General features: G+C 64.2%; 2 protein-coding genes across 5 annotated transcripts; one reads left to right on the forward strand and one right to left on the reverse strand.

Moving 5' to 3' along the window:
• Nucleotides 1-3: 3 nt before the first annotated feature.
• On the reverse strand, nt 4-7,764 carry CRLF1 (cytokine receptor like factor 1). Of its 4 annotated transcripts, none has more exons than XM_075078000.1 (8): nt 7,632-7,764; nt 3,437-3,712; nt 2,676-2,805; nt 2,072-2,241; nt 1,661-1,818; nt 1,410-1,578; nt 949-1,127; nt 4-201 (listed from the first exon to the last, which is right to left on the reverse strand). In XM_075078000.1, exons 1-8 carry the CDS (start codon nt 7,702-7,704, stop codon nt 4-6), a joined length of 1,353 nt encoding a protein of 450 aa, XP_074934101.1. In that variant the 5' UTR covers nt 7,705-7,764. The 4 variants fall into 4 exon arrangements, with proteins under 4 accessions (XP_074934101.1, XP_074934102.1, XP_074934099.1 ...); XM_075078001.1 differs by lacking the exon at nt 4-201 and adding an exon at nt 289-771 and having other exon boundaries at nt 938-1,127; XM_075077998.1 differs by lacking the exon at nt 4-201 and adding an exon at nt 610-771.
• Nucleotides 7,765-13,279: 5,515 nt separating this feature from the next.
• On the forward strand, nt 13,280-20,494 carry TMEM59L (transmembrane protein 59 like). The gene is made up of 8 exons (XM_075077268.1): nt 13,280-13,509; nt 14,807-14,912; nt 15,208-15,302; nt 17,302-17,448; nt 17,545-17,644; nt 17,966-18,077; nt 18,213-18,330; nt 18,592-20,494. The coding sequence occupies exons 1-8, from the start codon at nt 13,351-13,353 to the stop codon at nt 18,751-18,753; spliced, it is 999 nt and encodes a 332-aa protein (XP_074933369.1). The 5' UTR covers nt 13,280-13,350; the 3' UTR covers nt 18,754-20,494.

A 20,494-nucleotide genomic window follows, 5' to 3' on the forward strand; every position in this document is an offset into this window, starting at 1 on the left:
GATCTAAAGGGCTTGTCCCCTGCCCAGTGCCACCCCCTTCGCCTTGGCTCGGTCCCCTGGGACGGGGTGACGAGGGACATGGGTCTCGTTTGGCTGCCCGCTGCATCCCCGTCCCCGCGCGCTGCTGCTGCTCCGCTGACGCAGACCCCGGTGGGGTTTCAGAGGTTTATTGGCATTAAGCTTAAATCTGTTCCTAATTGACTGAAATGGAACCAAAATAAGGCTGGTTTGAATCAAAATTGGAGCAGGCACTGGGCAAACCCCAGCAGCCTCAAACCAGCCCGCATGGCTCCCCAGGGACGGACCCCCCCGTGCACTCGCACATGGGTCCCTGGGGAGAAAACCAGCCAAAATCGCTTCCTGGGGGCTGTGCTGAGGGTGGGGGGACACCCAGGAAGACCCCACCGCCCCTTTCATCCCCGAGGCTGCTCCGGCTGGCGGTTGCGGAGCAAAGCCTCTGCCCCCACCCTGGCCAGGCGAGGCTGGGGGGTCTCCTTGCTGCCATGGGGTGCAAGTGGCATGGCAGGGGGCTGTGGTCCCACGGGGCCAGCAGCATGTGAGGGGCTCCCAGAGCTGGCCCAGCCCACTCCCCCTGCCTCACCCCATCCCATCCCCCAGAGCTGCGGGGCCACGCTTCGCCCCGGCCGCCTTCCTGCTCCCCCCCGGCGGGGCCGGGGCAGGCGCGGGTGGTCCCGGGTGGGCGCCGGGCGCCCCGTGTCATCCTGCCGGCGCTCGGTCCCCCGGGGGCTACAACTTATCGCTGGGAAGAACCTGTGGAGAGGAGCAGAGCCCCGCGTCGCCACCGGCCGCGCGCCCCGGGGTCAGTGTCACCCTACATCCCCCCACCCCACCATCCCAGGGGTGGGGGGTAGGGGGGGTGGGTCACCCTGCATCCCCCCTTATCCCCACCCGGCCAGGGAAAAGAAGTGCGAAAGGCTCCTTACCTACCTGGTTGCGTGTTTTGTGCGATTTCTGCAGCCACACGCGCCACTGGTCGTAGAGCTTGATGCCGAGGTTGGAGCAGCCGTAGGCGTGTTTCTTCACCCACCCGAAAAACTGCTTCAGCTCCCGCCGCAGCGTCGTGTTTTGCTCTCCCCCCTTGGGGTCACAACCCCCCGCCGCTCGCTCTGTGGGGACAAGGGGGTCAGCGTTGCCTTTGGATGGGGGATGGACATGCCTCAACCCCCTGGTCACCACCGCGCCATAAATAATGGCGGGCGAGAGGAAAACGAGCAGCTTTTTTTTGGCTTCCTGCTGGGAAAGTTGAGCTCCAAATTGGCTCCTTTGCAAGAAATCCAGGTGCCGGGCACGGAGCAGGGAAGGGCCCCCCTGCATGTGTGCAGGGGAGGGGGAGCACAGCGCTGCCGGCATCCCCTCCCTGCCCGCTAAACAACACCGGCGGGGCTCACCGCTGCGTGGGGTGGAGGCGGCGGTGGGGTTGCTCCAGTCGCTCCAGATGCCGGCTTTCTTGGAGCCGTAGATGCCAAAGGGATTGCAGCGCACCTGGACGAAGTAGACGGTGCCGGGGCGGAGGCCGGCCAGGCGGCAGGACGTCTGGTTGCCCACATCATCCACCACCTGGGGAGGGAGAAGGGGGCAGCACCGGTGCGGTTGGGCATCCCGTGCTGTCCCCCGCCGTTGGCGGGTGATGGGGACCTACCTTCCATTCCGAGCTGTCCTCCACGCGGTACTGGATCTGGTACTTGGCTTGGAAGAGGAAATCCTTAAGCGCCGGTGGGGAGCTCCAGCGCACGCTCAGCTGGTCCTCCAGGTCCCCCACCCGGCTGACGTGCACGTCCGACGGCGGGTCGGTGGTGACTGCGGGGACAGGGCAGGGGCTGGCGCGGCCGGCGCAGGCAGCACCGCGGGGGTTAAGGAGCCGCAGATGCCAGAAAAATAAAAAACTCGGAGAAAACAGCCTAATTCGATTAGGAGCAATTCTGCTCACATATCGCCCATTTCCTGCAGCTCCCCCCCACCCCGCCCCCAACATCCCACTGCATGAACCCACCGCCCTCTCCCCCCCACGAGGTCACCGGCATGGCAGTGACATCACGATGCCGTCGCTCACCCACGTCAAGGATGTCCAACATGACGACGTCGGAGACGGCCACCCCCAGCCGGTTGGATGCCTCCACCCAGATCTCGTAGGGCGTGAAGAGGGCCAGGTCCTTGGGGATGTGGCAGGAGTAGGGCCCGGCCGTGTGGTACTCCTGGCACGTGTTGTCTCGGCCATACCACCTGCGGGCGGGCGCTGAGTGCCGGTACCGGCACCGCCGGGTGCCGCGGTCGAGCCGAGGATGCTCACCCATCCCCGGAGGAAATGGCTGCTCCCGGCAGGGACCGCGGCTCATTTATCTGCCACTCAACACTGCCGGCATCGCGCTGCCGAGGTGTTGGGTTACCGGCCCTGTGGCGGCCGCTCGTGGCTCATCCGGCAATTCCCAGCTCAACCGGGGCCGCGCAGCTTCTCCTCACCCTCCTCCTCCTCCCCGGCACGTACAGAGCGTGGCTGCCCGCCAGCGCTCGCGGCAGCTGAGACCCGAGGAAACTCATCACACCCCCAAGCAGGGGCCAGCCAGGAGACATCAGGCTCTCCATTCCCCATAAGACTTTAAATCCCACTCTGGCATTTTTTAAAGAATAATAGGAATTAAGGGAGGGGGTGGCCCCACCTGAGCTTGTACTTGAGGGTGTAGTTGGTGTGCAGGAAGGTCTCCCCTTCTGTCCCTGGCGCCCATTTGCAGGTGAGGTCCTTCATGTTCTTAGACCAGCAGGTGATGTTGACTGGTTTTTCTGGGGGTACTGGGAGAGAAAAAGAGGCAGAGGGGGATGAAAACGCGCAGCGGTGAAACACAGCCCGCGGTCCTGGCAGGTGGTGCCACCGCCATCCCCGGGTTTCCAGCCCTGCGGCTGCAAACGTGTTTGCTGGAGGGGTTTAGGCTCCTGCCCGCGCCTGCCTGCGCCCGGCCCCTGCCCGCACCCGGCTCCGGAGCTGGTTTCTCTCAGCAACAGCAACCCAAAAAACAAATCCAAGCTCGTGTTCCCAGTTAAGCCTCTGTATTCCTAGGACGTAGCATCGTCCTTAAAATAGCGCGAGATAAAATCTTATGATTATTGATTCGGACAAGTGTAATTTTACCGAGGGTTTGCCAAAACAGCCTTTATGCTGCGCGCTCCTGCGAGCCAGAGGCTGTGGGTTGGGGCACAAACCATGGAGAAGAGGTTAAAAAAGAGCAGCTGCAAGCAACCGCGCGCGACCGTTGCATGTCCGTTGGTGCGTTTTGGCAAGAACCGGGGTGTTAATCCCCGCGGGGATCCCCAAATCCTCCCACGGCTACGCCGGCACCCACAGCTCTCCCCACCGAAACGGCAAAGCAGCGCCAGGGCCGGGTGAAACGCAGCACGTGCAACCGCGCCGGCGCCGCCGACGTACGTCCAACGTAAAGGCAGGAGCCGGCCAAGATGCCGCCGTCTCTGCTGTGACACACCAGGTTGTCCCCCGACTGCTGCTTGGAGCCGTTGAGGTGGGCGAGGGCCACGCTGAGCGTGGGGCCGAGGGCGGTGTAGGAGGCGGCCGGCAGGCGCCGGCCGTTCAGGGTCCAGTACAGGTCCTCAGCTTTCAGGTGGAAGTCGGGGCTGACCGTGCACGTGGCGACCAGCGAGGAGCCGATCAGCAGGGTGGGGTCTTGGGGGGAAATCACTGCGGGGTCTGCAGCCGGAGAGATGGGGGGGGGGGGGGGGGGGGGGGAATAGAAGTTATGTATAAAATTATATATAATACCTATTTTATCTCTATTTAATCTATATAAAATAGATATAAAAGAAATTAAATGTATTTATATCTATTTTTTATATATATATTTAACCCGGCACAGCCCCTTGCAGCAGCGCTTGCCCTCCTCCGAAGCAGAGGCAGGAGCCCGCGAGGCTCCGGGCTCGGCCGCAAGCTCAGGGGCTCCTCGGTGGATCAGGGGGCTCAAGCCAGGAAGCGCCAACAGCCTTTAGGGGAGCTTTGCAGCGCGAGGCTGGGGGGTTCTCGGCAGCGCTGTGGTTTTTCCAGGGCTGGGCGGGGGCTGGGTTGCAGCTTTTTAAACTTTTTGTGACGAAAGGATTTCAGAAGCAACTATGGAAAGTTTTGGGGGTTGGTTTCCCCCCACCCCCCCCGCCTTTCCCAGCGATGCTGGCCAGCAGCCCCCCCAGAGCACGCCACCGAGGGCCAGGCAGCGCTTCCTGGCCGAGACCAGCACTGACCACCCGCCTAATCCCAACCATGTGCCGCCGGGCTCTGCCAAACCCATCGCTCGCACCTCAACACGCGGTCCCTGCGCCAGGACACCCTGAGGGGCCACCCTGGGAGCTGGCACAGGCCCCCCCCCCCCCCCCAAAGGGTGGTCCATACTGGGGGGACCCTCCATGATGGGAAAGCCCCCCACGTTGTATTTATTTCAAGACCCCTTCACCACAAGGCTTCAAAAGAAAAGGCTCCCCCGACCCCGCTCCGGGGTTTTCCATGTCCATCAGCCTTATCGGCTCCATCCGCACGCGCCAGGCTAATATCCCAAATTACCTCCCGGAAAGCGCCACGACCTCCTCTCCCCTCCGACCTCCCCGGCCCCGATCAGCTTTCAGCGCCCGTCGGCTGCTCCGGCTCCCACCCCGGTGCAATTAACGCTCCAAAATCCTCGTTACCGTGGAGATATCTTAATTAGCAGCGCCTCCCGTCACTCAGGGGACGCTGTTGGGTTGGGTGTAAAAGCATCTGGGTGTAAAAGCATCCAGGACGTGTTGGTGCTGGGTACCCCGGGGTATCCCGAGCACCCATGGGTGATGGCACAGATCCACCAACCCACCCCCAAAGCAAACCCTTCCCCAGGGGGGTCAGCCCCTGGACTCGCCCCATCCTCCAGCGGGGTCTCTGGAAAAAAGCATCCCAGCTCTGCCAACGAGCCCACCCAGTGCCCGCTCCTCCATTAGCCGAGCCCGGGCTGCTCCAGCGCCGCCGGTAACAGACCCGGCGCTCCGGGCCCTCATTCTCCTAAATCTTAATCTAAACAGCACCAGAAACACACACAAGCACCATAAAACAGACACATTTCCCGTCCTCTGAGTGGGACCTTCTGGAAGAGCCAATTTTATATATATAAATATATATACAATCCCCCCCCCCTCATTTTTTCTCTCTCCTCCAAGCAGGAACCTCCGGAGGGGCTAATTTTATATATATATTTATTCCCCCCCCCCCCCCCTGCAATTTTTCTTCCCCCTCTGCACAGACACAGCGCCGAACATGTGTTTTAAAAGGGAAAAGTGTGAAGTTTTCAGATCGGAGAGGAAAGGGCCGGAGAGACGCAGGCAGCCTGTGGAATGTGCAAGTCGCAACGAAAATACCTGCTCGGGGGTTTTATGGCTTTCCTATTAAAAAAAAAAATGCTGATCAGGTGCTAAGTAATGCTATAAAGTAAAACCACATTTCCAAGGTGTCGGGAACGTTTATGTTTTTCTTCCGAAGGGCCGGATTTCATTTTATTTTTATATCAGCTTTTTAAGGAGTTGGGAAAGAAAAGAAAAAAAAAAAAGCCCTCCAATAAGTGTCAGAGATCACGCAGTTAAAAAAGATTTATTAAGACATGCAGGGGGTTAAGGAGAAATAATATAAATAATTGCCCTGAAGAACAAAAGGAAATTTGGGCAGCCCTGAATTCTGCAAGAAAATAAATCTTAAAAATATCTATATACATATTTAGAGCTCTTCTAAAGCTCAAGCAACGAGGTTTGCAGGTAGACGTGGCACCCAAAAACGCTTTATTCCTCCTTTCCACTATATTTTTCCCTTTCTTTTCTCCAACTGGCATTTCTCGTGCCCATCCCTCAGCTCGAGGAGGGATTTATAAAAAGCCCAGGCATTCCAGTGAGAGCGACCAAGCTGAACCGAGGGGAAACATTCGCTCTCTAAAAGGAGATTTGGCTTCGCCTTTCCCCAGCGCCGCACGTCGAGGGGCCACGGGGTGAGCGCTCGCCCCGGTCGGCTGCACCGGACCCCCATGGGGGGCAAAATGGGGGTCCTGGGGGTGTGAAACTGGCTGCAAGCGACACCAGGCATCCTCTTACTGGGGTGAGCCAAATAGCGCGGGGTCAGCCCCAACAGGGGTCCGGCCACGGCCCCACATTGGCCCCGGTGGGATTAACCCCTCCAGCCCCGGGAAGGGCACCGGGAAGGGCGCAGCTCCACGCCGAAACCCACCTCGATTTGGAAGCTCTCATTAATGGCTCCTAAAGGGATTTTTGGAGCCTTTTTCCTCCCCCCTCCACTGCTTCTGCAATTTTTGCCCTAATTCTTGCTCTTCAGGACTTCCCCGTTAACAACATGCATGGGTCAGGGGGTACGACACCCGGGTGGCCGGGACCCCGTGGCATCACCAGGGATGGGGACGCAGGAGCGGTGGCTTTTCTTGGCGGGACCCATTTGCGCGTCGGAGCGAACATCCATCGCCTTGAGAAATTCCCATCATAGGGAGGAAGCCAAACTTCCTGCTGCGGGGAATGGGCTCTCGCCTCCCCTTCGCTCGGGCCGGAGGGGAAGCAACGAGGCGACGGGTGGGACGGAGGCTAATTTGGGTTTAGGGGAAAGGGGAGCCCTCCCGTGTGTCCCCCCATGGCGAGGGGGCACCCCGATCCCCGCGGGGCTGAGGCCACCCACAGCTCAGCCCACAGGTGGCACCTCCCAGACCTGCCACTGCTGGGTGGGACCCCCAAATGGGCATCATTGGGGAGCCCCCCAGGGGTATTTATTTTTTTTTGGGGGGGGGGGGGGGAGGAAGGGGGGGTTCATTGTTCTCCGCGGGGGAGGGAGCTCCCTATTGTTCTGGGTGGGGAAAAGGGGATTCATTGTTCTCTGGGACTGGGGGGGAGGCACGGCCCTCCGAGGGGAAGGGGGGGGTCCCTGTTGTTCTTCGCAGGAGGAGTGGGGTCTCAGAGGCTCGGGGGGGGGGGAAGGGGGGTCCTGGCTCTCGGGGGTGGGAGGGGGTCGCGTGGGGAAGGGGTTCGCTATTGTTCTCCGGACGGAGGACGGGGGTTTCCATTGTCCTGGGTGGGGAACGGAGCCGCATTGTTCTCCGGGAGGGGGGGTCTGCAGGGCGGGGGGGGGGACACGACAAGGGGGGACCGACCCTTCTCGGGGAGAGGGGTCCCTCTTCTCCATGGGGAGCGGGGGAACTCGCTGCTCCCGGGGGTGGGGGTGGGGGGGCTGCCGCTCTCCAGGATGGGGGGAACAAAAAAGGGTTCTTCTATTGTTCTCTACGGGGATGGGGGGGGGGGGGTCCGGGCTGCCTGCCGGGGGGAGGAGGGGTCCCCGCTGCCCTCCGCAGCACAGCCCCGAGGTGCGCCCCGCGATGCCCCCGCCGCTCCCGGGGCCGCTCCGCATCCCCGCGCGGCGGGGACCGGGGGGGGGGACACGATACGGGGAACGGGACGGGACGGGACAGACGGACACCACCTGGACCGACACCGCCCGGCCCGCGATGAACGGAGGAGCCCCGCGGGGGGTGGGGGTCCGGCCCCGACGGGACCCCCCGCATCGCCTCGCCCCCCTCTCCCCCCCCCCCACCTTGCAGGAGCCGCCCGGTACTCACAGGCGAGCGGCTCGGCACGGAGGAGGCGCAGGCAGAGCAAGAGCACCGGGGGGAGCAACGGCAGCGGCGGCATGGCCGGCTCCGGTGCCCGTCGGTGCCCGGGGCGGCGGAGCGCACCGGCACGTCCGGGGAAGTCCCGAGCAAGTCTGAGCAACCCCCGGTTACCAAAGCCCTAAATGCCGCCCTGGCCCCGCCCCGCCCGGCCCGGGCCCGCCCCCGGGGGGGCAGAAAGACACCGGCCCCGGGGCCCCACCGCCCCGCTCCGGTACCGGCCCCGGTCCCGATCCCCGACACGCGGTGCCCGTCCGGCAGCGCCCGGTGCTGAGGCGGGATGCTGCACCCCCCACCCCCACCCCCCCCCCCCCCACCCCGGGGCCGGTGTCCCGCTCCCCCCGAGCCCCGCGGAAGGTGAGTAAGAGCCGCCCCGGGGCCGCCTTCCCACGGGTGACTCATGCGCGGCCGCCACGGACCCTCCCGTGCCCCCGGGGCCGCTCCCGGTGCTGCACGCGCGGCCGGGCCGGGCCCCCCGGGAGGCTCCCCCCCATCAAAAGTGTCTTTACAAGACCCAAACCCCATTATTACTTTTTTGGGGGAGTGAAAATGGGAATGTCTTCCCATAAATCCCGATGTTTTCTATCGAATCCATCATCTTTAGTTCTCTCCCCCCCCCAAAAAAAAACTAAAAGTGGGAAAAACACCCCGAGTGGCTCCAACCCCCCGCCGGGTTGGGGTGTGTTATGTCCCAGGGGTCCCGGGGCAGCCCGGCGGTGGTGGCGTGCCCGGTTGTGCCACCGGCACCCTGGTGAAGCCGGCCACTTGGGCATCACACCTCCATCCCGGCGCCTCCTCTGGTCCCCCTGCCACCTCCCGTCCCCCCTCCCGGCGCTCGGTGGCACCAAGAGCTCTGCAGACCCCCCGGCTGAGTGGCAAAGGCCCCCGGAGAGCGGGTCCCAGCTGTGGCAAGGCCACCATCTCTGAGCGTAGGCTGTCCCCAGCTGCGCGTCCTTTAGGTCTGCCTGAGCCTTGGGGTGCGGGATGGGGTGCAGTGGGGTGCCCCGAGAGCACGCCATGCTGAGGGGTGCCTGGGTTGTGTCGCCCCCCCGCTAACAGAGGGGACACGGAGGAACCTGGTGGCCTTGACCCTGAGGTTCATATGGGGCTGGGACCCCCGAGGCATGGGACTGCTGCTGTGGGCAAAGTTTGTGGGTGACTGTGGGGGCTTAGAGCTGGGGGGGGGGTGTGGGTATTTCCAGACCATGGGGACATTTTCCGGTGGCTTTTCCTGTCCCAGTGCTCCATGAGAGGACAGGGACATCGCTCCCTGGGGGGACAAAGCCGGGGGTGGCAGGGAACACCTGAGTGGCCCGGGGTGCCCCTCCCAAAGGGGTGACCCCATGAGTCAGCCCCTGCCCCATGGCACGGGGTGGGGGGGTGACACTGCAGGGAGTCACTGCAGGGCTCCGAGGCGTTGGGCACCCTCCAGAGGGACTGCACGGATTAGAAAATAAAATCAAAAAAGGGAGCAGGAGGGAGAGAAAACAATGCCTTTTCCCATCGTCCTGTTTTTTGGAAGCTTCTGAACTGTTTTTGTTGAAATTTCCCAAAAACGTCAGGCTCGGGGAGCCACCCAGCCTGAGAAACTTCAGCCCCAGCGTCCGCAGTCTGGCCGAGTGAATCACGGCTGCCCTGGGGGCTGGCGGCCGCCCGCAATCCCGACCCACCACCCAGATCACCCGGGGAGGGGGGCCCCGGGAAGTGACCCTGGGGCAGGAGCCAGCGGTGGGTGCTGCGGGGGGGGCGGGGGGGAAGGAGAAAGCGTCCCCCTGGAGCCGGAGTCGGCACCAGCAGCCATCACAGCCGCCCACCTGCGCTGCCTGCACCGCTGCCTGCCCACACCATGTCCCCCATCTGCCTTCTCCTTCCCCCGGCCAAGCCCCTCGCCTTCCACCCGGAGCCAACGATGAAGTGGGATTTAGTGCGGTTGTTTCGGGAAGCAGGGATGGGTGGGTTCCCAGGGTGGGGGGTGACACCCCTCCTGATGCCAGCAGAGGGGACATGGCTGGCTCCAGCAAAGGCATCATGAGAAGGTGGCTTGAGGCTTTGCTGGGGGGTCAGGGGGAATGTGGGGGACAGCGGTGTTGGGAGGAGAGGGGAGCATTGGCCCCCACTGGTGTCACCTGGGATGTCCCTGGGGTGTCACCCCAGGTGGCTTGGGGCCATTTGCCCTCCCCGACCCGTAGCAGCATCCGGACCCGATGCTGTGGGATGGGGACGGGGGGGGGGACACAGCCGAGCCCTGAGTGAGCCCTGCTGTGCCTGTGGTCCCCAAACCCAGGCAGCGCTGGGGTGGTGTTGGGATGCGGCTGGTGGCAGTGCCGGGGAGCAGCCGGAGATGACAGAGCCGCTCTCCCGCGTTCTGAGTCAGCGCGTCGGCCAGCGCGTCGGTCGGCGGGCAGACGTGGTCAGCGCTGCCCTTTGACAGTGACCTTTAAAGGGCTGCTCCCTCCTGCCCACAAGCCACCACGCTCGCAGGCACCGGCCGGGCTCCCGCAGGGGGCTGGGAGGCAGGATCAGGCCTGGCAGCCCCCTTTGACCCCCGAACCGGGCTGTCGGCGTCAGCGCGGTGGTCCCCTGGGGCTGCCGTGGTCCGGCTGCCCCCCCCGGCGTGGCTCCGTTCCCAGGGCCTCTTTGCCCTGTTGCGGTGCAGGATCTGGCCGTGGGGCCCAGCTCCCAAGCGGCCGAGCCCGTACAGCCACGATCTCCTTGCTTTGCCCAGGCGGGGTGTGACCCCCCCCAGAAGGATCCAGGACCCCAGGGTGGCCCTGGTGACATCCCCAAACCCAGGCTGCGCATCCTCACTCTGGCTTCCCACCAGCCATCGTCACCTTCCTGCCAGCCCTCCATCATGTGTCACCGGGGCTGGGCCTGGCACATCTACCCTGAATTAATCTAATTACTTGATTTCCCAGCCAGAGCTTGCTCCATAAAGTCCTTGGACAGAGACAGCATCTGGCTCAAGGGCCAGGGTGTAAAAAACAAACAACAAAAAAACCCAAAAACCCAGAAAAAGCAGGAGGAGAGGCTCAGCGGAGCTGCCTCTGACTGCCTGCATCCTTTTAAAGTGACCTGGGGGAAAAATAAAGAGGCTAGAAATGCAAAGAATCCAGCAGTCAGAGTTTTCTTTATATTCCTCTCAGTCACATTTCCACATCCATGGGTAATTTATAACCTGCTTAACCCCTTCCCTGCCGCCCCCCCAGTACAACCCTTTCACTCAAGAGCATCCTCGCAGCAGGCGGCCGCACCTTCCCACCTCTGTTTGCTTTGGGAAGCACAAAAAGTCCCGCGATGGAGTTTGCTGATCTCTAGAAGGGGGGAAAAATATGCGGTTGATGTTGAGGGGGTGCTTGAGCACGAGGGATGGGCTCTGTGGGGTTGGCACACGGGGTGACGGGTCCCCTCCCCATGAGGGGGAATGTGGGGACACCCCAGTAGTGTGGGAGGACCTTCACAAAAGGCTCCAGAAAAAAAAATGTGGGTCAGTAGTGATAAATGCAAGAGGCATCGAGGGTTTCTGGAGAGGGGTGGGAAGCAGAGGGAGGCAGGAGAGGGAATTACCCAGTGGTAAATATTTGCCAACTCAAATATTATTGCCTGGGAAGGGGGTTTTCTGTTAAAAGGTGAGTGGAAGGAGCATGGGATGGCGCCAGGCGTAGTGCGGGCAGGTGCGGCAGGAGCGTTGCCCACCACCAGCACTTGATCCCGGCTCCCAGCACAGCACTCCCAGCGCTCCCAGCACTCAATCCGGTGGCTTTCGGTCCCTCTGGGGGTTGGGCCTCCGGCTCTGTCCCTCCTGGCTGATGGAAACCTCACCTGCAGCGCGGCGCTGTGATTTACAGTGACGGCCTCCAATCTATCCCATTTACTTGGCCATTAGTCACCAGTGCCGGACACGAGGCTGAGGGGCTGGACGGGCTCCAGGAGGGGGAAGGAGGGAGCGGAGCCGACCTGGCAGCCCCGCCAGCCCGGCCGGAGCACATTTTCTCCCGGCCCTGGTTTGATTAACAAGATGAATAAGCTGGCGGAGCGCAGCGGGGCGAGGAGAGGCCCCATTCCCTGCTCCTGGGGGGGCACGGGGCTGCGCTCCCCTGGCCGTCCCTGAGGGGATCCAGCTGCTCCAGGCCCTCTCCCCCTGCCCCAAGGCATGGAGCACCCCTCAACCCTTGGCTGGGACCAGGGCACCCCCCTTCCCTGCACTGGGGTCCTGCCATGTGTTCCCCATTAGAGCTGGAGGTTAGCGAAGCCCCTGGCTCTCCTCCTCCTCCTCCCTCTCCCAGGCCCACTTTGGGGTGCTGCCATAAATAAGGCTAATGGGCAGGGCAGTGGCGACGCAGCACGCAGGGCCAAGCCTGTGCCTTTTATGTCTTTTAAACCCTGGAAATCAAAGCTGTAAATCTGGGGTGTCAGGGAGGGCCCAGCAGCCTGGCTGGAAGGGGCCCTGTGGAGCATGGGTGCTGGTGGGATGCGCCGAGGCGGCTCAGGGAGGCCCCGAGGGACACAGAGGGTGGCATGCCTGGGTCTAATGCTGGCTGGGGACAAGGGGCTCATCCACTCCTGGGGGGACCGTCCCTGGGGGGGGTGCTGACCTGGGTGGCAGTGAGGCCCCGGTGCTGCTGCTCCGTGGTGCCAATGTGACCCCAGTGCCAGGGCAACCCCGCCCCTCTGTGCCCATCTCTGTGTGCCACCCGTGCCAGTGTGTCCCCCGGTCCCCATGTGCCTCCCGGTCCCCCTGTGATGCTGGTGCCAGTGGGGCTCCCCCCATCCCCCTGCATCCCCCAGTCCTGCTGTAGCCCTCTGATCCCTGTGCACCCCCTGGTCCTCCTGCCTCCCTGGTGCCCCCCAATCTCCCTGCATCCCCCAGTGTGCCCCCACACCCCCCAGTCCCCCTACACCTTCTGCTCCCTGTGCATCTCCTGGTCCCCCTGCATCCCCGCGTGCCTGGGCACCCCCTGTCCTCCTGCATCCTGTGGTACCCCCGCATGCCAAGGTGCCCGAGCATCCTCCACTCCCCAGGCCCGCTGTCCTCCTGTATCCCATGTTATCCCCGCATCCCCCGGTCCCCAGGCCTCCCCCATCCTCCTGCATCCCACATTGCCCCCACACCCCGCAGTGACCGAGCATCCCCTGGTCCCCAGCCCCTACCCCATCCTCCTGCATCCCATGGTACTCCTGCATCCCCCAGTGCCTGGGCACGCCCCTGTCCTCACACATCCCGTGGTACCCCCGCATCCTCCAGTGCCCGAGCATCCCCTGGTCCTCAGCCCCCCCTCCCGTCCTCCTGCATCCCACGTTTCCCCCGCATCCCCCGGTCCCCAGGCCCCCCCGTTACTCCCGCATCCCCCAGTGCCTGAGCACTGCCCGGTCCTCAGCTCCCCGCCCCCCCCCCCGCATCCCGTGATACCCCCGCACCCCCCCATCCTCCCGCACCCCGCCCCCCGCCCCCAGCAGCATTCCCGCTCCGCGCTGCCCGCCGGTACCACCGGCGGGGGGGGCTGCCGGTGCCGGCGGGAGCTGCGGCAGGCTGCGGCGGCTCCCCCCGCCCCCGGCTCCCCCCGCCGCCCCCGCCCGGCGCACGGCGCGTCACGGCGGGGCCGGCAGCGGCGGCGGCGGCGGCGGTGGGTGCGCTCCGCTCCGCGCCGCTCCGCGCCCCGCGCCCGCCATGGCGGCCCGCCGCCCCCGGGCCCTGCTCGCCCTCGGCCTGGCCCTGCTCGCCACCGCCGCCGCCGCCGTCGCCACCGACCCTTTCTCGCCCCAGCTGGGAGATACCGCCGGGTGCCGCGGGCAGTGCGGCCGCAGCCTGCCGCGCCGAGCCGCCGCCGTGAGTCCGGCCGGGCACCGGGGGCTCGGGGGCTCCGCGGGTACCGGGAGCATGGGGAGCATCGGTAGCACCGGGAGCATGGGGGGGGGGACCAGGGGCACCGGGAGCACCGGGGGAAAACTGCGAGCACCGGGAGCACCAGGGGCACCGGGAGCATCGGGGGCACCGGGGGTACCAGCCCACCCGGCGCGGGCATCGCCACCGCACCGGCCCACTCCTGCGGGGGGCACTGGGAGAACCAGTGGTCTCCTCCGCTGTGGCTTTGGGGTGTCCCCGGTGAGGGCATGCACCCCAGTTTGGGGTGCCCGCAGTGGTTTTGCCCATCCCATCTTCGGGGTACCCCCCCCGGTCTCACCCGCGCCAGGTTCGGGCTGTCCTCGGTGGTGGCAGCCACCCCGGGTTGGTGGTGCCACCGGTGAGGCCCTGTCCCCGCTGACACCCCATCACCGGCGGCGTGGCAGAGCCGTCGTGGGGCGCGGTGGCACAGGGCCAGCGGGGCAGAGGACGGCCGGGGCGAGCGGGTGCCACCACGGCGGCAGGGTGGGCCAGCACCCAGCCACGGCAGCAGCGACTGAGATGGAGCCGAGTGCTGGTTGCTGGACCTGGAGCATCACGGAAAGCCCCGGATCAGAGCTGCCGTAGCCGTGCCGTGCTGGGGACCCTGTGGTGGCAGCCAGGACCCTCCCAAGCCTCCGCGGTGGCAGGGCCGTATCTAGGCCAGCACCTTGGCAGGAGCCCGCGCGGTCCCCACTGCCGGGGGTGGTGATGGAGTTGTTTTCCCATCTGGGCTCGAGCTGCCTCCCTGCCAGCACCCAGCCCTGCCCGCGCTCCCCTGCGGGCACGTGGACCCCGGTGGGTGGGGGCACCCACACTTCCCTGAAGCCTTTGACCCCCGTGTAGGCTCAGTGCCCACCCCGTGCGTCCCCCCCAGTGTGTTCCCGGCCCCCCCGGTGCATGCACCCCGCCATACATGCACCCCCCAGCGCAGCCCCCAGCTCCTGCCAGCCCATGCCGGGTCCCAGCCAGTGCCAAGCACCCCAACAGAGACGGGGGGACGTGCCACGTCTTCGATGGGATGAGGCCACATGCAAACCTGACCTTTGCTTGCAGACCCGGGGGGTGAAGGCAGCTCTCCCTCCCCTGGGGATGCCGTCGCCCCACGTTCGGGGTGCCAGGCCTGGCTGTGGTTCTGCGGGAGGGTGGCGGTGCCGGGTGCAGGGGGGCCGCGGTGGGGGTCCGGCGCAGCCACCAGGCTGAGCTTGGTGCCAGCTCTGTGTTCTCCTCCTCCTCCCTGCAGGATGCTGTTCTCAACGCCTGTTACCGGGGCTGCCGGCTGTTCTCCATCTGTCACTTCGTGGATCCAAGCGCCGAGCTGAACACAACCAGAGCCGAGTGTGAAGCAGGTGAGGGACTGGCAGCCAAGCGGCCCCTGCACCCAAACACTGTCCTGGGAGGGGTCCCCCAGGCACTGCCACAATGCCTTCCACCCTCCCGAGCACGCTGCCTCTGCTGTGCCCAGGGGCCGCTGTGCCCATGCTGTGCCCAGGGGCTGCATCCAGACCCTGCCGCAAACCGAGCGGGGTGCAGATTTACACCCACTGGGTGTAAATCAGGATGGATGGGGGGGGGTCCTGAGGATGCAGGGCTCATCAAGGGGATCAAGCACCCCCTAACCCTGCTCTCCCTCCTGCCTCGCAGCGTGCGCCGAAGCCTACAGCAACGCGGAGGAGCAGTTTGGCTGCCTGACGGGGTGCCGCAAGCAGCTGCCTGAGGTGGAGAGCAGGAGGGAGAAGGTGAGGGGCCGGGGAGATGGGGACACCCTGTTCCCCCCATTAACCTGCCCAGCCTGTGCCTGGTGCCACTGGGCATGGCTCTGCCCTGTCCGTGTGTCTGGCTCCTTCCCCAAAGGGTCTGCGGGCAGGAGGTGGCGGGGGCTGGTTGTGCCACCCAGGGTGCCCTGGCTGCTCCATCCTTGTGCCATCGTCACCCCATGGGTCTGCCCCAGGGACTGGCTGGGGAAGGCATTTGCCTCCACAAGGAGCCTGGAGCCGTGGAGCTGCCCTCAGGGTGGCTTCCCAGCCACCTCATCCCTCACCTGACCCCTGGTGTGGAGACATGGGGCATCTCAGTCACCCTGGGCATGGCAGGGATCAAAATTTGTCCCACTGCCAGGCAGAGCAGGCAACACCAATGCAACGGAGACCACTGCCACCCTGCTGAGCCCATGCCCTGCCTGGGACCCCACGGGAGGACGCTGGGATGTGGTGGCTTGACCCCTGGGTCCCACTTTAGGAACGACCTCTTCCTCCCATGGGAGCTCAGCCCAGTCCCTCCTTTCCCTGGGGATGGAGGCTATAACACCCGACACGTGCAGCCTGCCCACCCATCCATCCATCTACCCACCCGTCCACCCGTCCACCCGTCCGCTCATCCACCCATCCACCCACCCACCCACCCACCCATCCATCCATCCATCCATCCATCCATCCATCCATCCATCCATCCATCCATCCATCCATCATCCTCCATCCCTCCCAGCACAGGCATCCAGCTCTATCCCTCCCCTCGCTGCCTCCTGGCCACCCCCGCCAGCAGCCTCACAGCTCGGTGAGCCCCGGCACCGGGACCCGGCTTCCCTTGGCACTTTCCCGGGGCGGCTTGGGACCGGGCACGCTCCCCACAGGCTCCCACTTCCCACCAAAAACTCACGCCGCAGGATGCCTGCTGCATCTTGCTTTATTTTTTGTCCCCTGTTATATATGCCCTTGCGGCCGGGTGCTCTGAGCGTGCTGGGTTGGTACGTGTCCGCCACCGGCCCATCGCGCTGCTTCGTCCCAAGCATAGGAAGCAGATTAACTGGGCTCGACCCAGGCTGCCGGAGGTTTGGGCCAGGCAGGGCAATTACTCCGAATTCCCAGGGTGAGGGGTTCTGACCACCAATTGTTGCAGATTCCCCCAGTTTTGATCTGTTATCCTTCTCAGCAATTAGCAACGCTTTTTCCTCCTACTTTTAATTAATTCAGCTTTTGCCCGATTAATTAAATTAGACTTTGGCCCAAGGTAGAGGCTTTTGGCTTTGTACATTTGCAGACAAAGATGAATTTGTGCTGTAGAAAAACTGTGGCTCCTTTGAAAAACCACTTTGCAGCCTGTTTTTAAGACCTTCCCAGTGTCTGATCCCATTTCCCAGCCCCGCTTCGAGGCTGGGGATGAGTATCAAGGGGGCGAGCGGCTGACAGGGAGGGCTGTCACCCCCTTCACCCACCCAAAGCATTTTTCCTTCGGGTTCCCAGACAAGCAGGCAAAGCAGATTTAGTATAATAATTAGATACAGAATCTGACCTATTTATTTCCTGTTTGCTGGTTTGACCGTGCAAGGGGCTGTCGGAAAATGTTCGAAGCCAGTGGCAGGGAGCAGCCAAGCGGATTCCAGCAGGGATGCTTTAAAAATAACAAACTGCCGCGACGGCCAAGAATCCAGGGCACGGAGAGGCTGCCAGGAGAGAAACGCCCTCGGCATCTCGGCCGCTCCGCTCCTATTGTTTAAAGCACTGGTGCGAGCGCAGGGCTGCCGAGGGGCTGGGTGGTGGCCCTGGGGACTCCAGCCCCAGGCTCGGTGACCCTCCCGGGGCTGGACCACAGGTCCTGCACATCCCCGTCCCCGGGGGAAGCAGGCTGAGCCCCAGACCTAAGTGCCAGGCTCAACCTGGCCACGTCCTCGGCGTGGGACATCGTCCGCAGGGGTGGGTGATGAGGAGACGGCGGTGACACGATGTCCCTGCTCCTTTGCAGAGCCTGGAGCTGAAGGCGCCGTCGTTCTCCATGTTCGATTTGGTCTCCACCTTCTGCAACGACATCGTCAGCTCTGCCCAGAGCTTCATCTCCTCCACTTGGACCTTCTACCTGCAGGCGGATGATGGCAAAGTCGTGGTGTTTCAGGTGGGGGTGTCCCATGTCCCCTCTCTGCTGGGTGCCGAGAGGGGTGGGGACCCCCTCGCTTACCACTTTTTCCCTCTTTCCCTGCCAAACCGCCAGTCCCAGCCTGAGATGGAGTATCCAGTACCCGAGGCGCAGGAGACCCAGCCGGTGCAGCCAGGACCGGGGTCCAGCCCCCGGGTCCCCCAGCCCCACACAGGTGCGGGGGTTGGGCTGGGAGCCTCCGAGCCCTCCTGGCTCTCATCCGATTTCTCCAGAGCTAAACAAATTACCCGCTTCTCGGGTCTGATTAGCTTCCCACACCCCGCACCCACGCAGAGGGGGTGAGTCTGGACTCGGGACTTGCTCCAAGAAGCTGCTGGGATCCTCTGTGCCCCCACAGCGGGCAGAGGGTCCCCGGGGGGGGAGAGGGGACCACTGAGCACCCCTGCACCCGATCATGTGCTGCCAGGTGGGTGGGGAGCGGGGCAGGCGTCCCCACAGTGGGTGCCGGGGCTCAGCATCACCTCTCCCCCCCCAGGCCCCCGGGTGAAGGGGGAGAAGCCCCCCGTGAAGGAGCCGTGGGGCAAAGCCAAGGCGCAGCATGCAGAACCCCCGCAGCCGGAGCATGACTTCCTCGGCTGCATGTCCAAGTAGGTGCAGCGCAGCTGCGCGGGGGCCTGGACCTGCCGGACATGCTGGAGCAGACACTTCCCCCCCAATTTCCACCCCGTGCCCTGCCATAAACTCATCCTTTTTCTTTGGCGGGGGGTGGTGGGGTGTTACAGGCGCTCAGGCCTTCCTCGCTGGATCCTGGCCGCCTGCCTCTTCCTCTCCATCATGGTGATGCTGTGGCTGAGCTGTGCCAGTTTGGTGACTGCCCCCGAGCAGCACGTCAAGACCCAGGTACAGGGTTTCTTAGCGCAGCTGGCGGGGGGGTGTCCTACAGGGGTCCCCCGACACCCCGGGTCTCACCGTCACGGCTGGGTGAACCTTGTAGGGCTGAGATGTGGCCATACAGTGTTTGTGGTCCCTGGCCACCGTGCTGGGCTCGCCGGCATGTCCATGCTGTGCGGTACGTCCCCAGCCAGCCCCGCGGTGTTCCCAGTTTGGGGACAAGGGGATCCTGTCCCCCGCTCCGGTGCTGCACCGTCCCCTCTTTTCCAGCCTCTGAGCATCAATGGGGACAAGGAGTACCTGGAGGACCTGGATGGCCCCAGCACCTTCCCCCTGCCGCCTGTCATCGCCGTCACCCTGTACCCCGCGCACAGCGGCGAGGACGCGGGGCCGCTGCCCCTCAAAGTCGACCTGGACAAGACCGTCCTGTAGCGCTCCCATCCCTTCCCATCACCTCCATGCCACCTCCCTGTCACCATCCCCATGGCATCGTCCCCGGTCCCGCTCCGCTGCCCCTCCAGCTGCCCCACATCCTCAGCTCCTGGAGGGGCTTCTTTGGCTCTGGCACGGGGGGACCGGGGGTATGATCTGGCTCGGTCCTGCTCTCCTCCCCAGGGACAGCCGCTGCGGAGGGGGCTCCCGGGAGACGGGCAGCGGCTTTGCCTCCTCTGTAGATGTGCTGTTTGCTGGGATCCTGGTTTCCAGCGCTCGAGAGCCAAGAGAGGAGCTGCCAGAGTGGGGAGGCCGGGGGGAGCCCGTCCTTGTAGCGGGGCGGTCCGTCTCCTCCCGACCAGAGCCCCCGGGGCCCCGCAGCCCTCCGGGCATGGGTCCAGCGCTGGGCAGGAGGGAGCCGGCTGCGGTGGGGGATGGAGAGTGTCTGCAGCGTTCTGGGCTTTGGCTCGGCACATCCCCGGCCTCCCACCTTGGGCTGAGCCTCCAAGGCGCCGTCTCTGGCCCTGGGAACTCCCTTCCGCCGGCCGGAGCCGATTGCCTTGGGGAGCCGAAACGTGGCGAATGGATTTGGTGTTGGCAGCCGGAGAGAGGAGTGGATCTCGCCGACTCCATGCCCACGCGAGGACCCAGCCGGCCCCTTCCTGGGGCTGCGGAGGGGCCCCGGGATGGCTCCTTCCCCTCCCTGCTCCATGATGCCTTTGGGGCAGCTGGCCCTGATGCTGATGGGTTGCTGGTGGGACCGAGCAGGGGACGAGGTGACATTTCCCTGGCTCATGCTGCTGTGGCGTGTCTGAGCTCGGGCAGGAGGTGGGAGCTGCCAGGACACCTTTGTCCTGGGTTCAGCATCCCTGCCTGATGCCAGGAGCGGCTCGCCCTGTGGGGCTGTAGCTGATGGCAGGACGTAGCAGCAGCCGATCTCTGGGTCCCTGGGCTCACAACGCTGCCTGGGAAGCCAGGGGCCAGCCCTGGGGACTCCTGGCCAAGCAGGGACCCCTCGGCTTGCCCTGGCATAGCCGTTTGGCGTGGAGGGGTTCCCTCCCTCCCCCTGCTCTGCAGGGCTCTGCTCCCGCAGCTGGGCTCGGTGCGAGCCAGGGTGTCTCCCCATCTCCCCGCCGTTCTCCATCACTTGACTTTGTGCGTCGTTTTGTGGTTTGATTTGCACCAGCATGTGGTTCATCGGCCCCCAGCGCCTGTGGGGACACCCCTGTGTTCAGGAGGGATGGCTCAGGGTCGGCGGTCCCTGCCATCCCTGTAACCACCTAACATGTCTGTACAGATTAACTTATTACCCGCGACTCCCCACCCTTGGGTTTTTAGGCTCTCTCCGTGTGCCAGACGCTCCTTGGTGCTGAGTGGTCTCGGAGGGCTGTGGCGTGGTGGGGCGGGGGGCTCTCGTCCCCATCCTCACTGGTTTTGTGCTGCTTCGTATCATTTTCACCCATGCAACATATCTGGGTTTGGGGAACTGGGTTTGGGGGGGGTGTCTCGTGTCCGTTTTGAGGTACACTTTTCGTTGTTGCTTTTTGGCCGCTCGGCTCAGTGTAAAGCTTGGTGGAGTCTGTGGTGTTGTCCTGGCCACGGCGGCTCTCCCCGCCCCGGGCTGCGAGCTCAGGGGAGAGGCTGGCCACAGAGCTCCCCCGGCTTCGCTCCCAAAGGGCAAACCCAGCCCCAAGCTGGCTGGGCGGCGCGGGCAGAGGGGAAATAAAAGGTTTGTACCAGA

This window comes from Phalacrocorax aristotelis, chromosome W, assembly GCF_949628215.1.
Source record: "Phalacrocorax aristotelis chromosome W, bGulAri2.1, whole genome shotgun sequence".
NCBI lineage: Eukaryota > Metazoa > Chordata > Aves > Suliformes > Phalacrocoracidae > Phalacrocorax > Phalacrocorax aristotelis.

What these genes read in the sequence shown, in the direction of transcription:
- CRLF1 (XM_075078001.1), bottom strand. Translation starts at nt 7,704, where the DNA reads ATGCCGCCGCTGCCGTTGCTCCCCCCGGTGCTCTTGCTCTGCCTGCGC. An exon ending in CTCCTGCCTTTACGTTGGAC is followed by an intron (nt 2,806 to 3,436) that starts GTACGTCGGCGG and finishes TTTCTCTCCCAG; the next exon opens with TACCCCCAGAAAAACCAGTC. An exon ending in AGGACAGCTCGGAATGGAAG is followed by an intron (nt 1,579 to 1,660) that starts GTAGGTCCCCAT and finishes CTCCCTCCCCAG; the next exon opens with GTGGTGGATGATGTGGGCAA.
- TMEM59L (XM_075077268.1), top strand. Translation starts at nt 13,351, where the DNA reads ATGGCGGCCCGCCGCCCCCGGGCCCTGCTCGCCCTCGGCCTGGCCCTG. An exon ending in GGTCCCCCAGCCCCACACAG is followed by an intron (nt 17,645 to 17,965) that starts GTGCGGGGGTTG and finishes CTCCCCCCCCAG; the next exon opens with GCCCCCGGGTGAAGGGGGAG. An exon ending in AGCAGCACGTCAAGACCCAG is followed by an intron (nt 18,331 to 18,591) that starts GTACAGGGTTTC and finishes CCTCTTTTCCAG; the next exon opens with CCTCTGAGCATCAATGGGGA.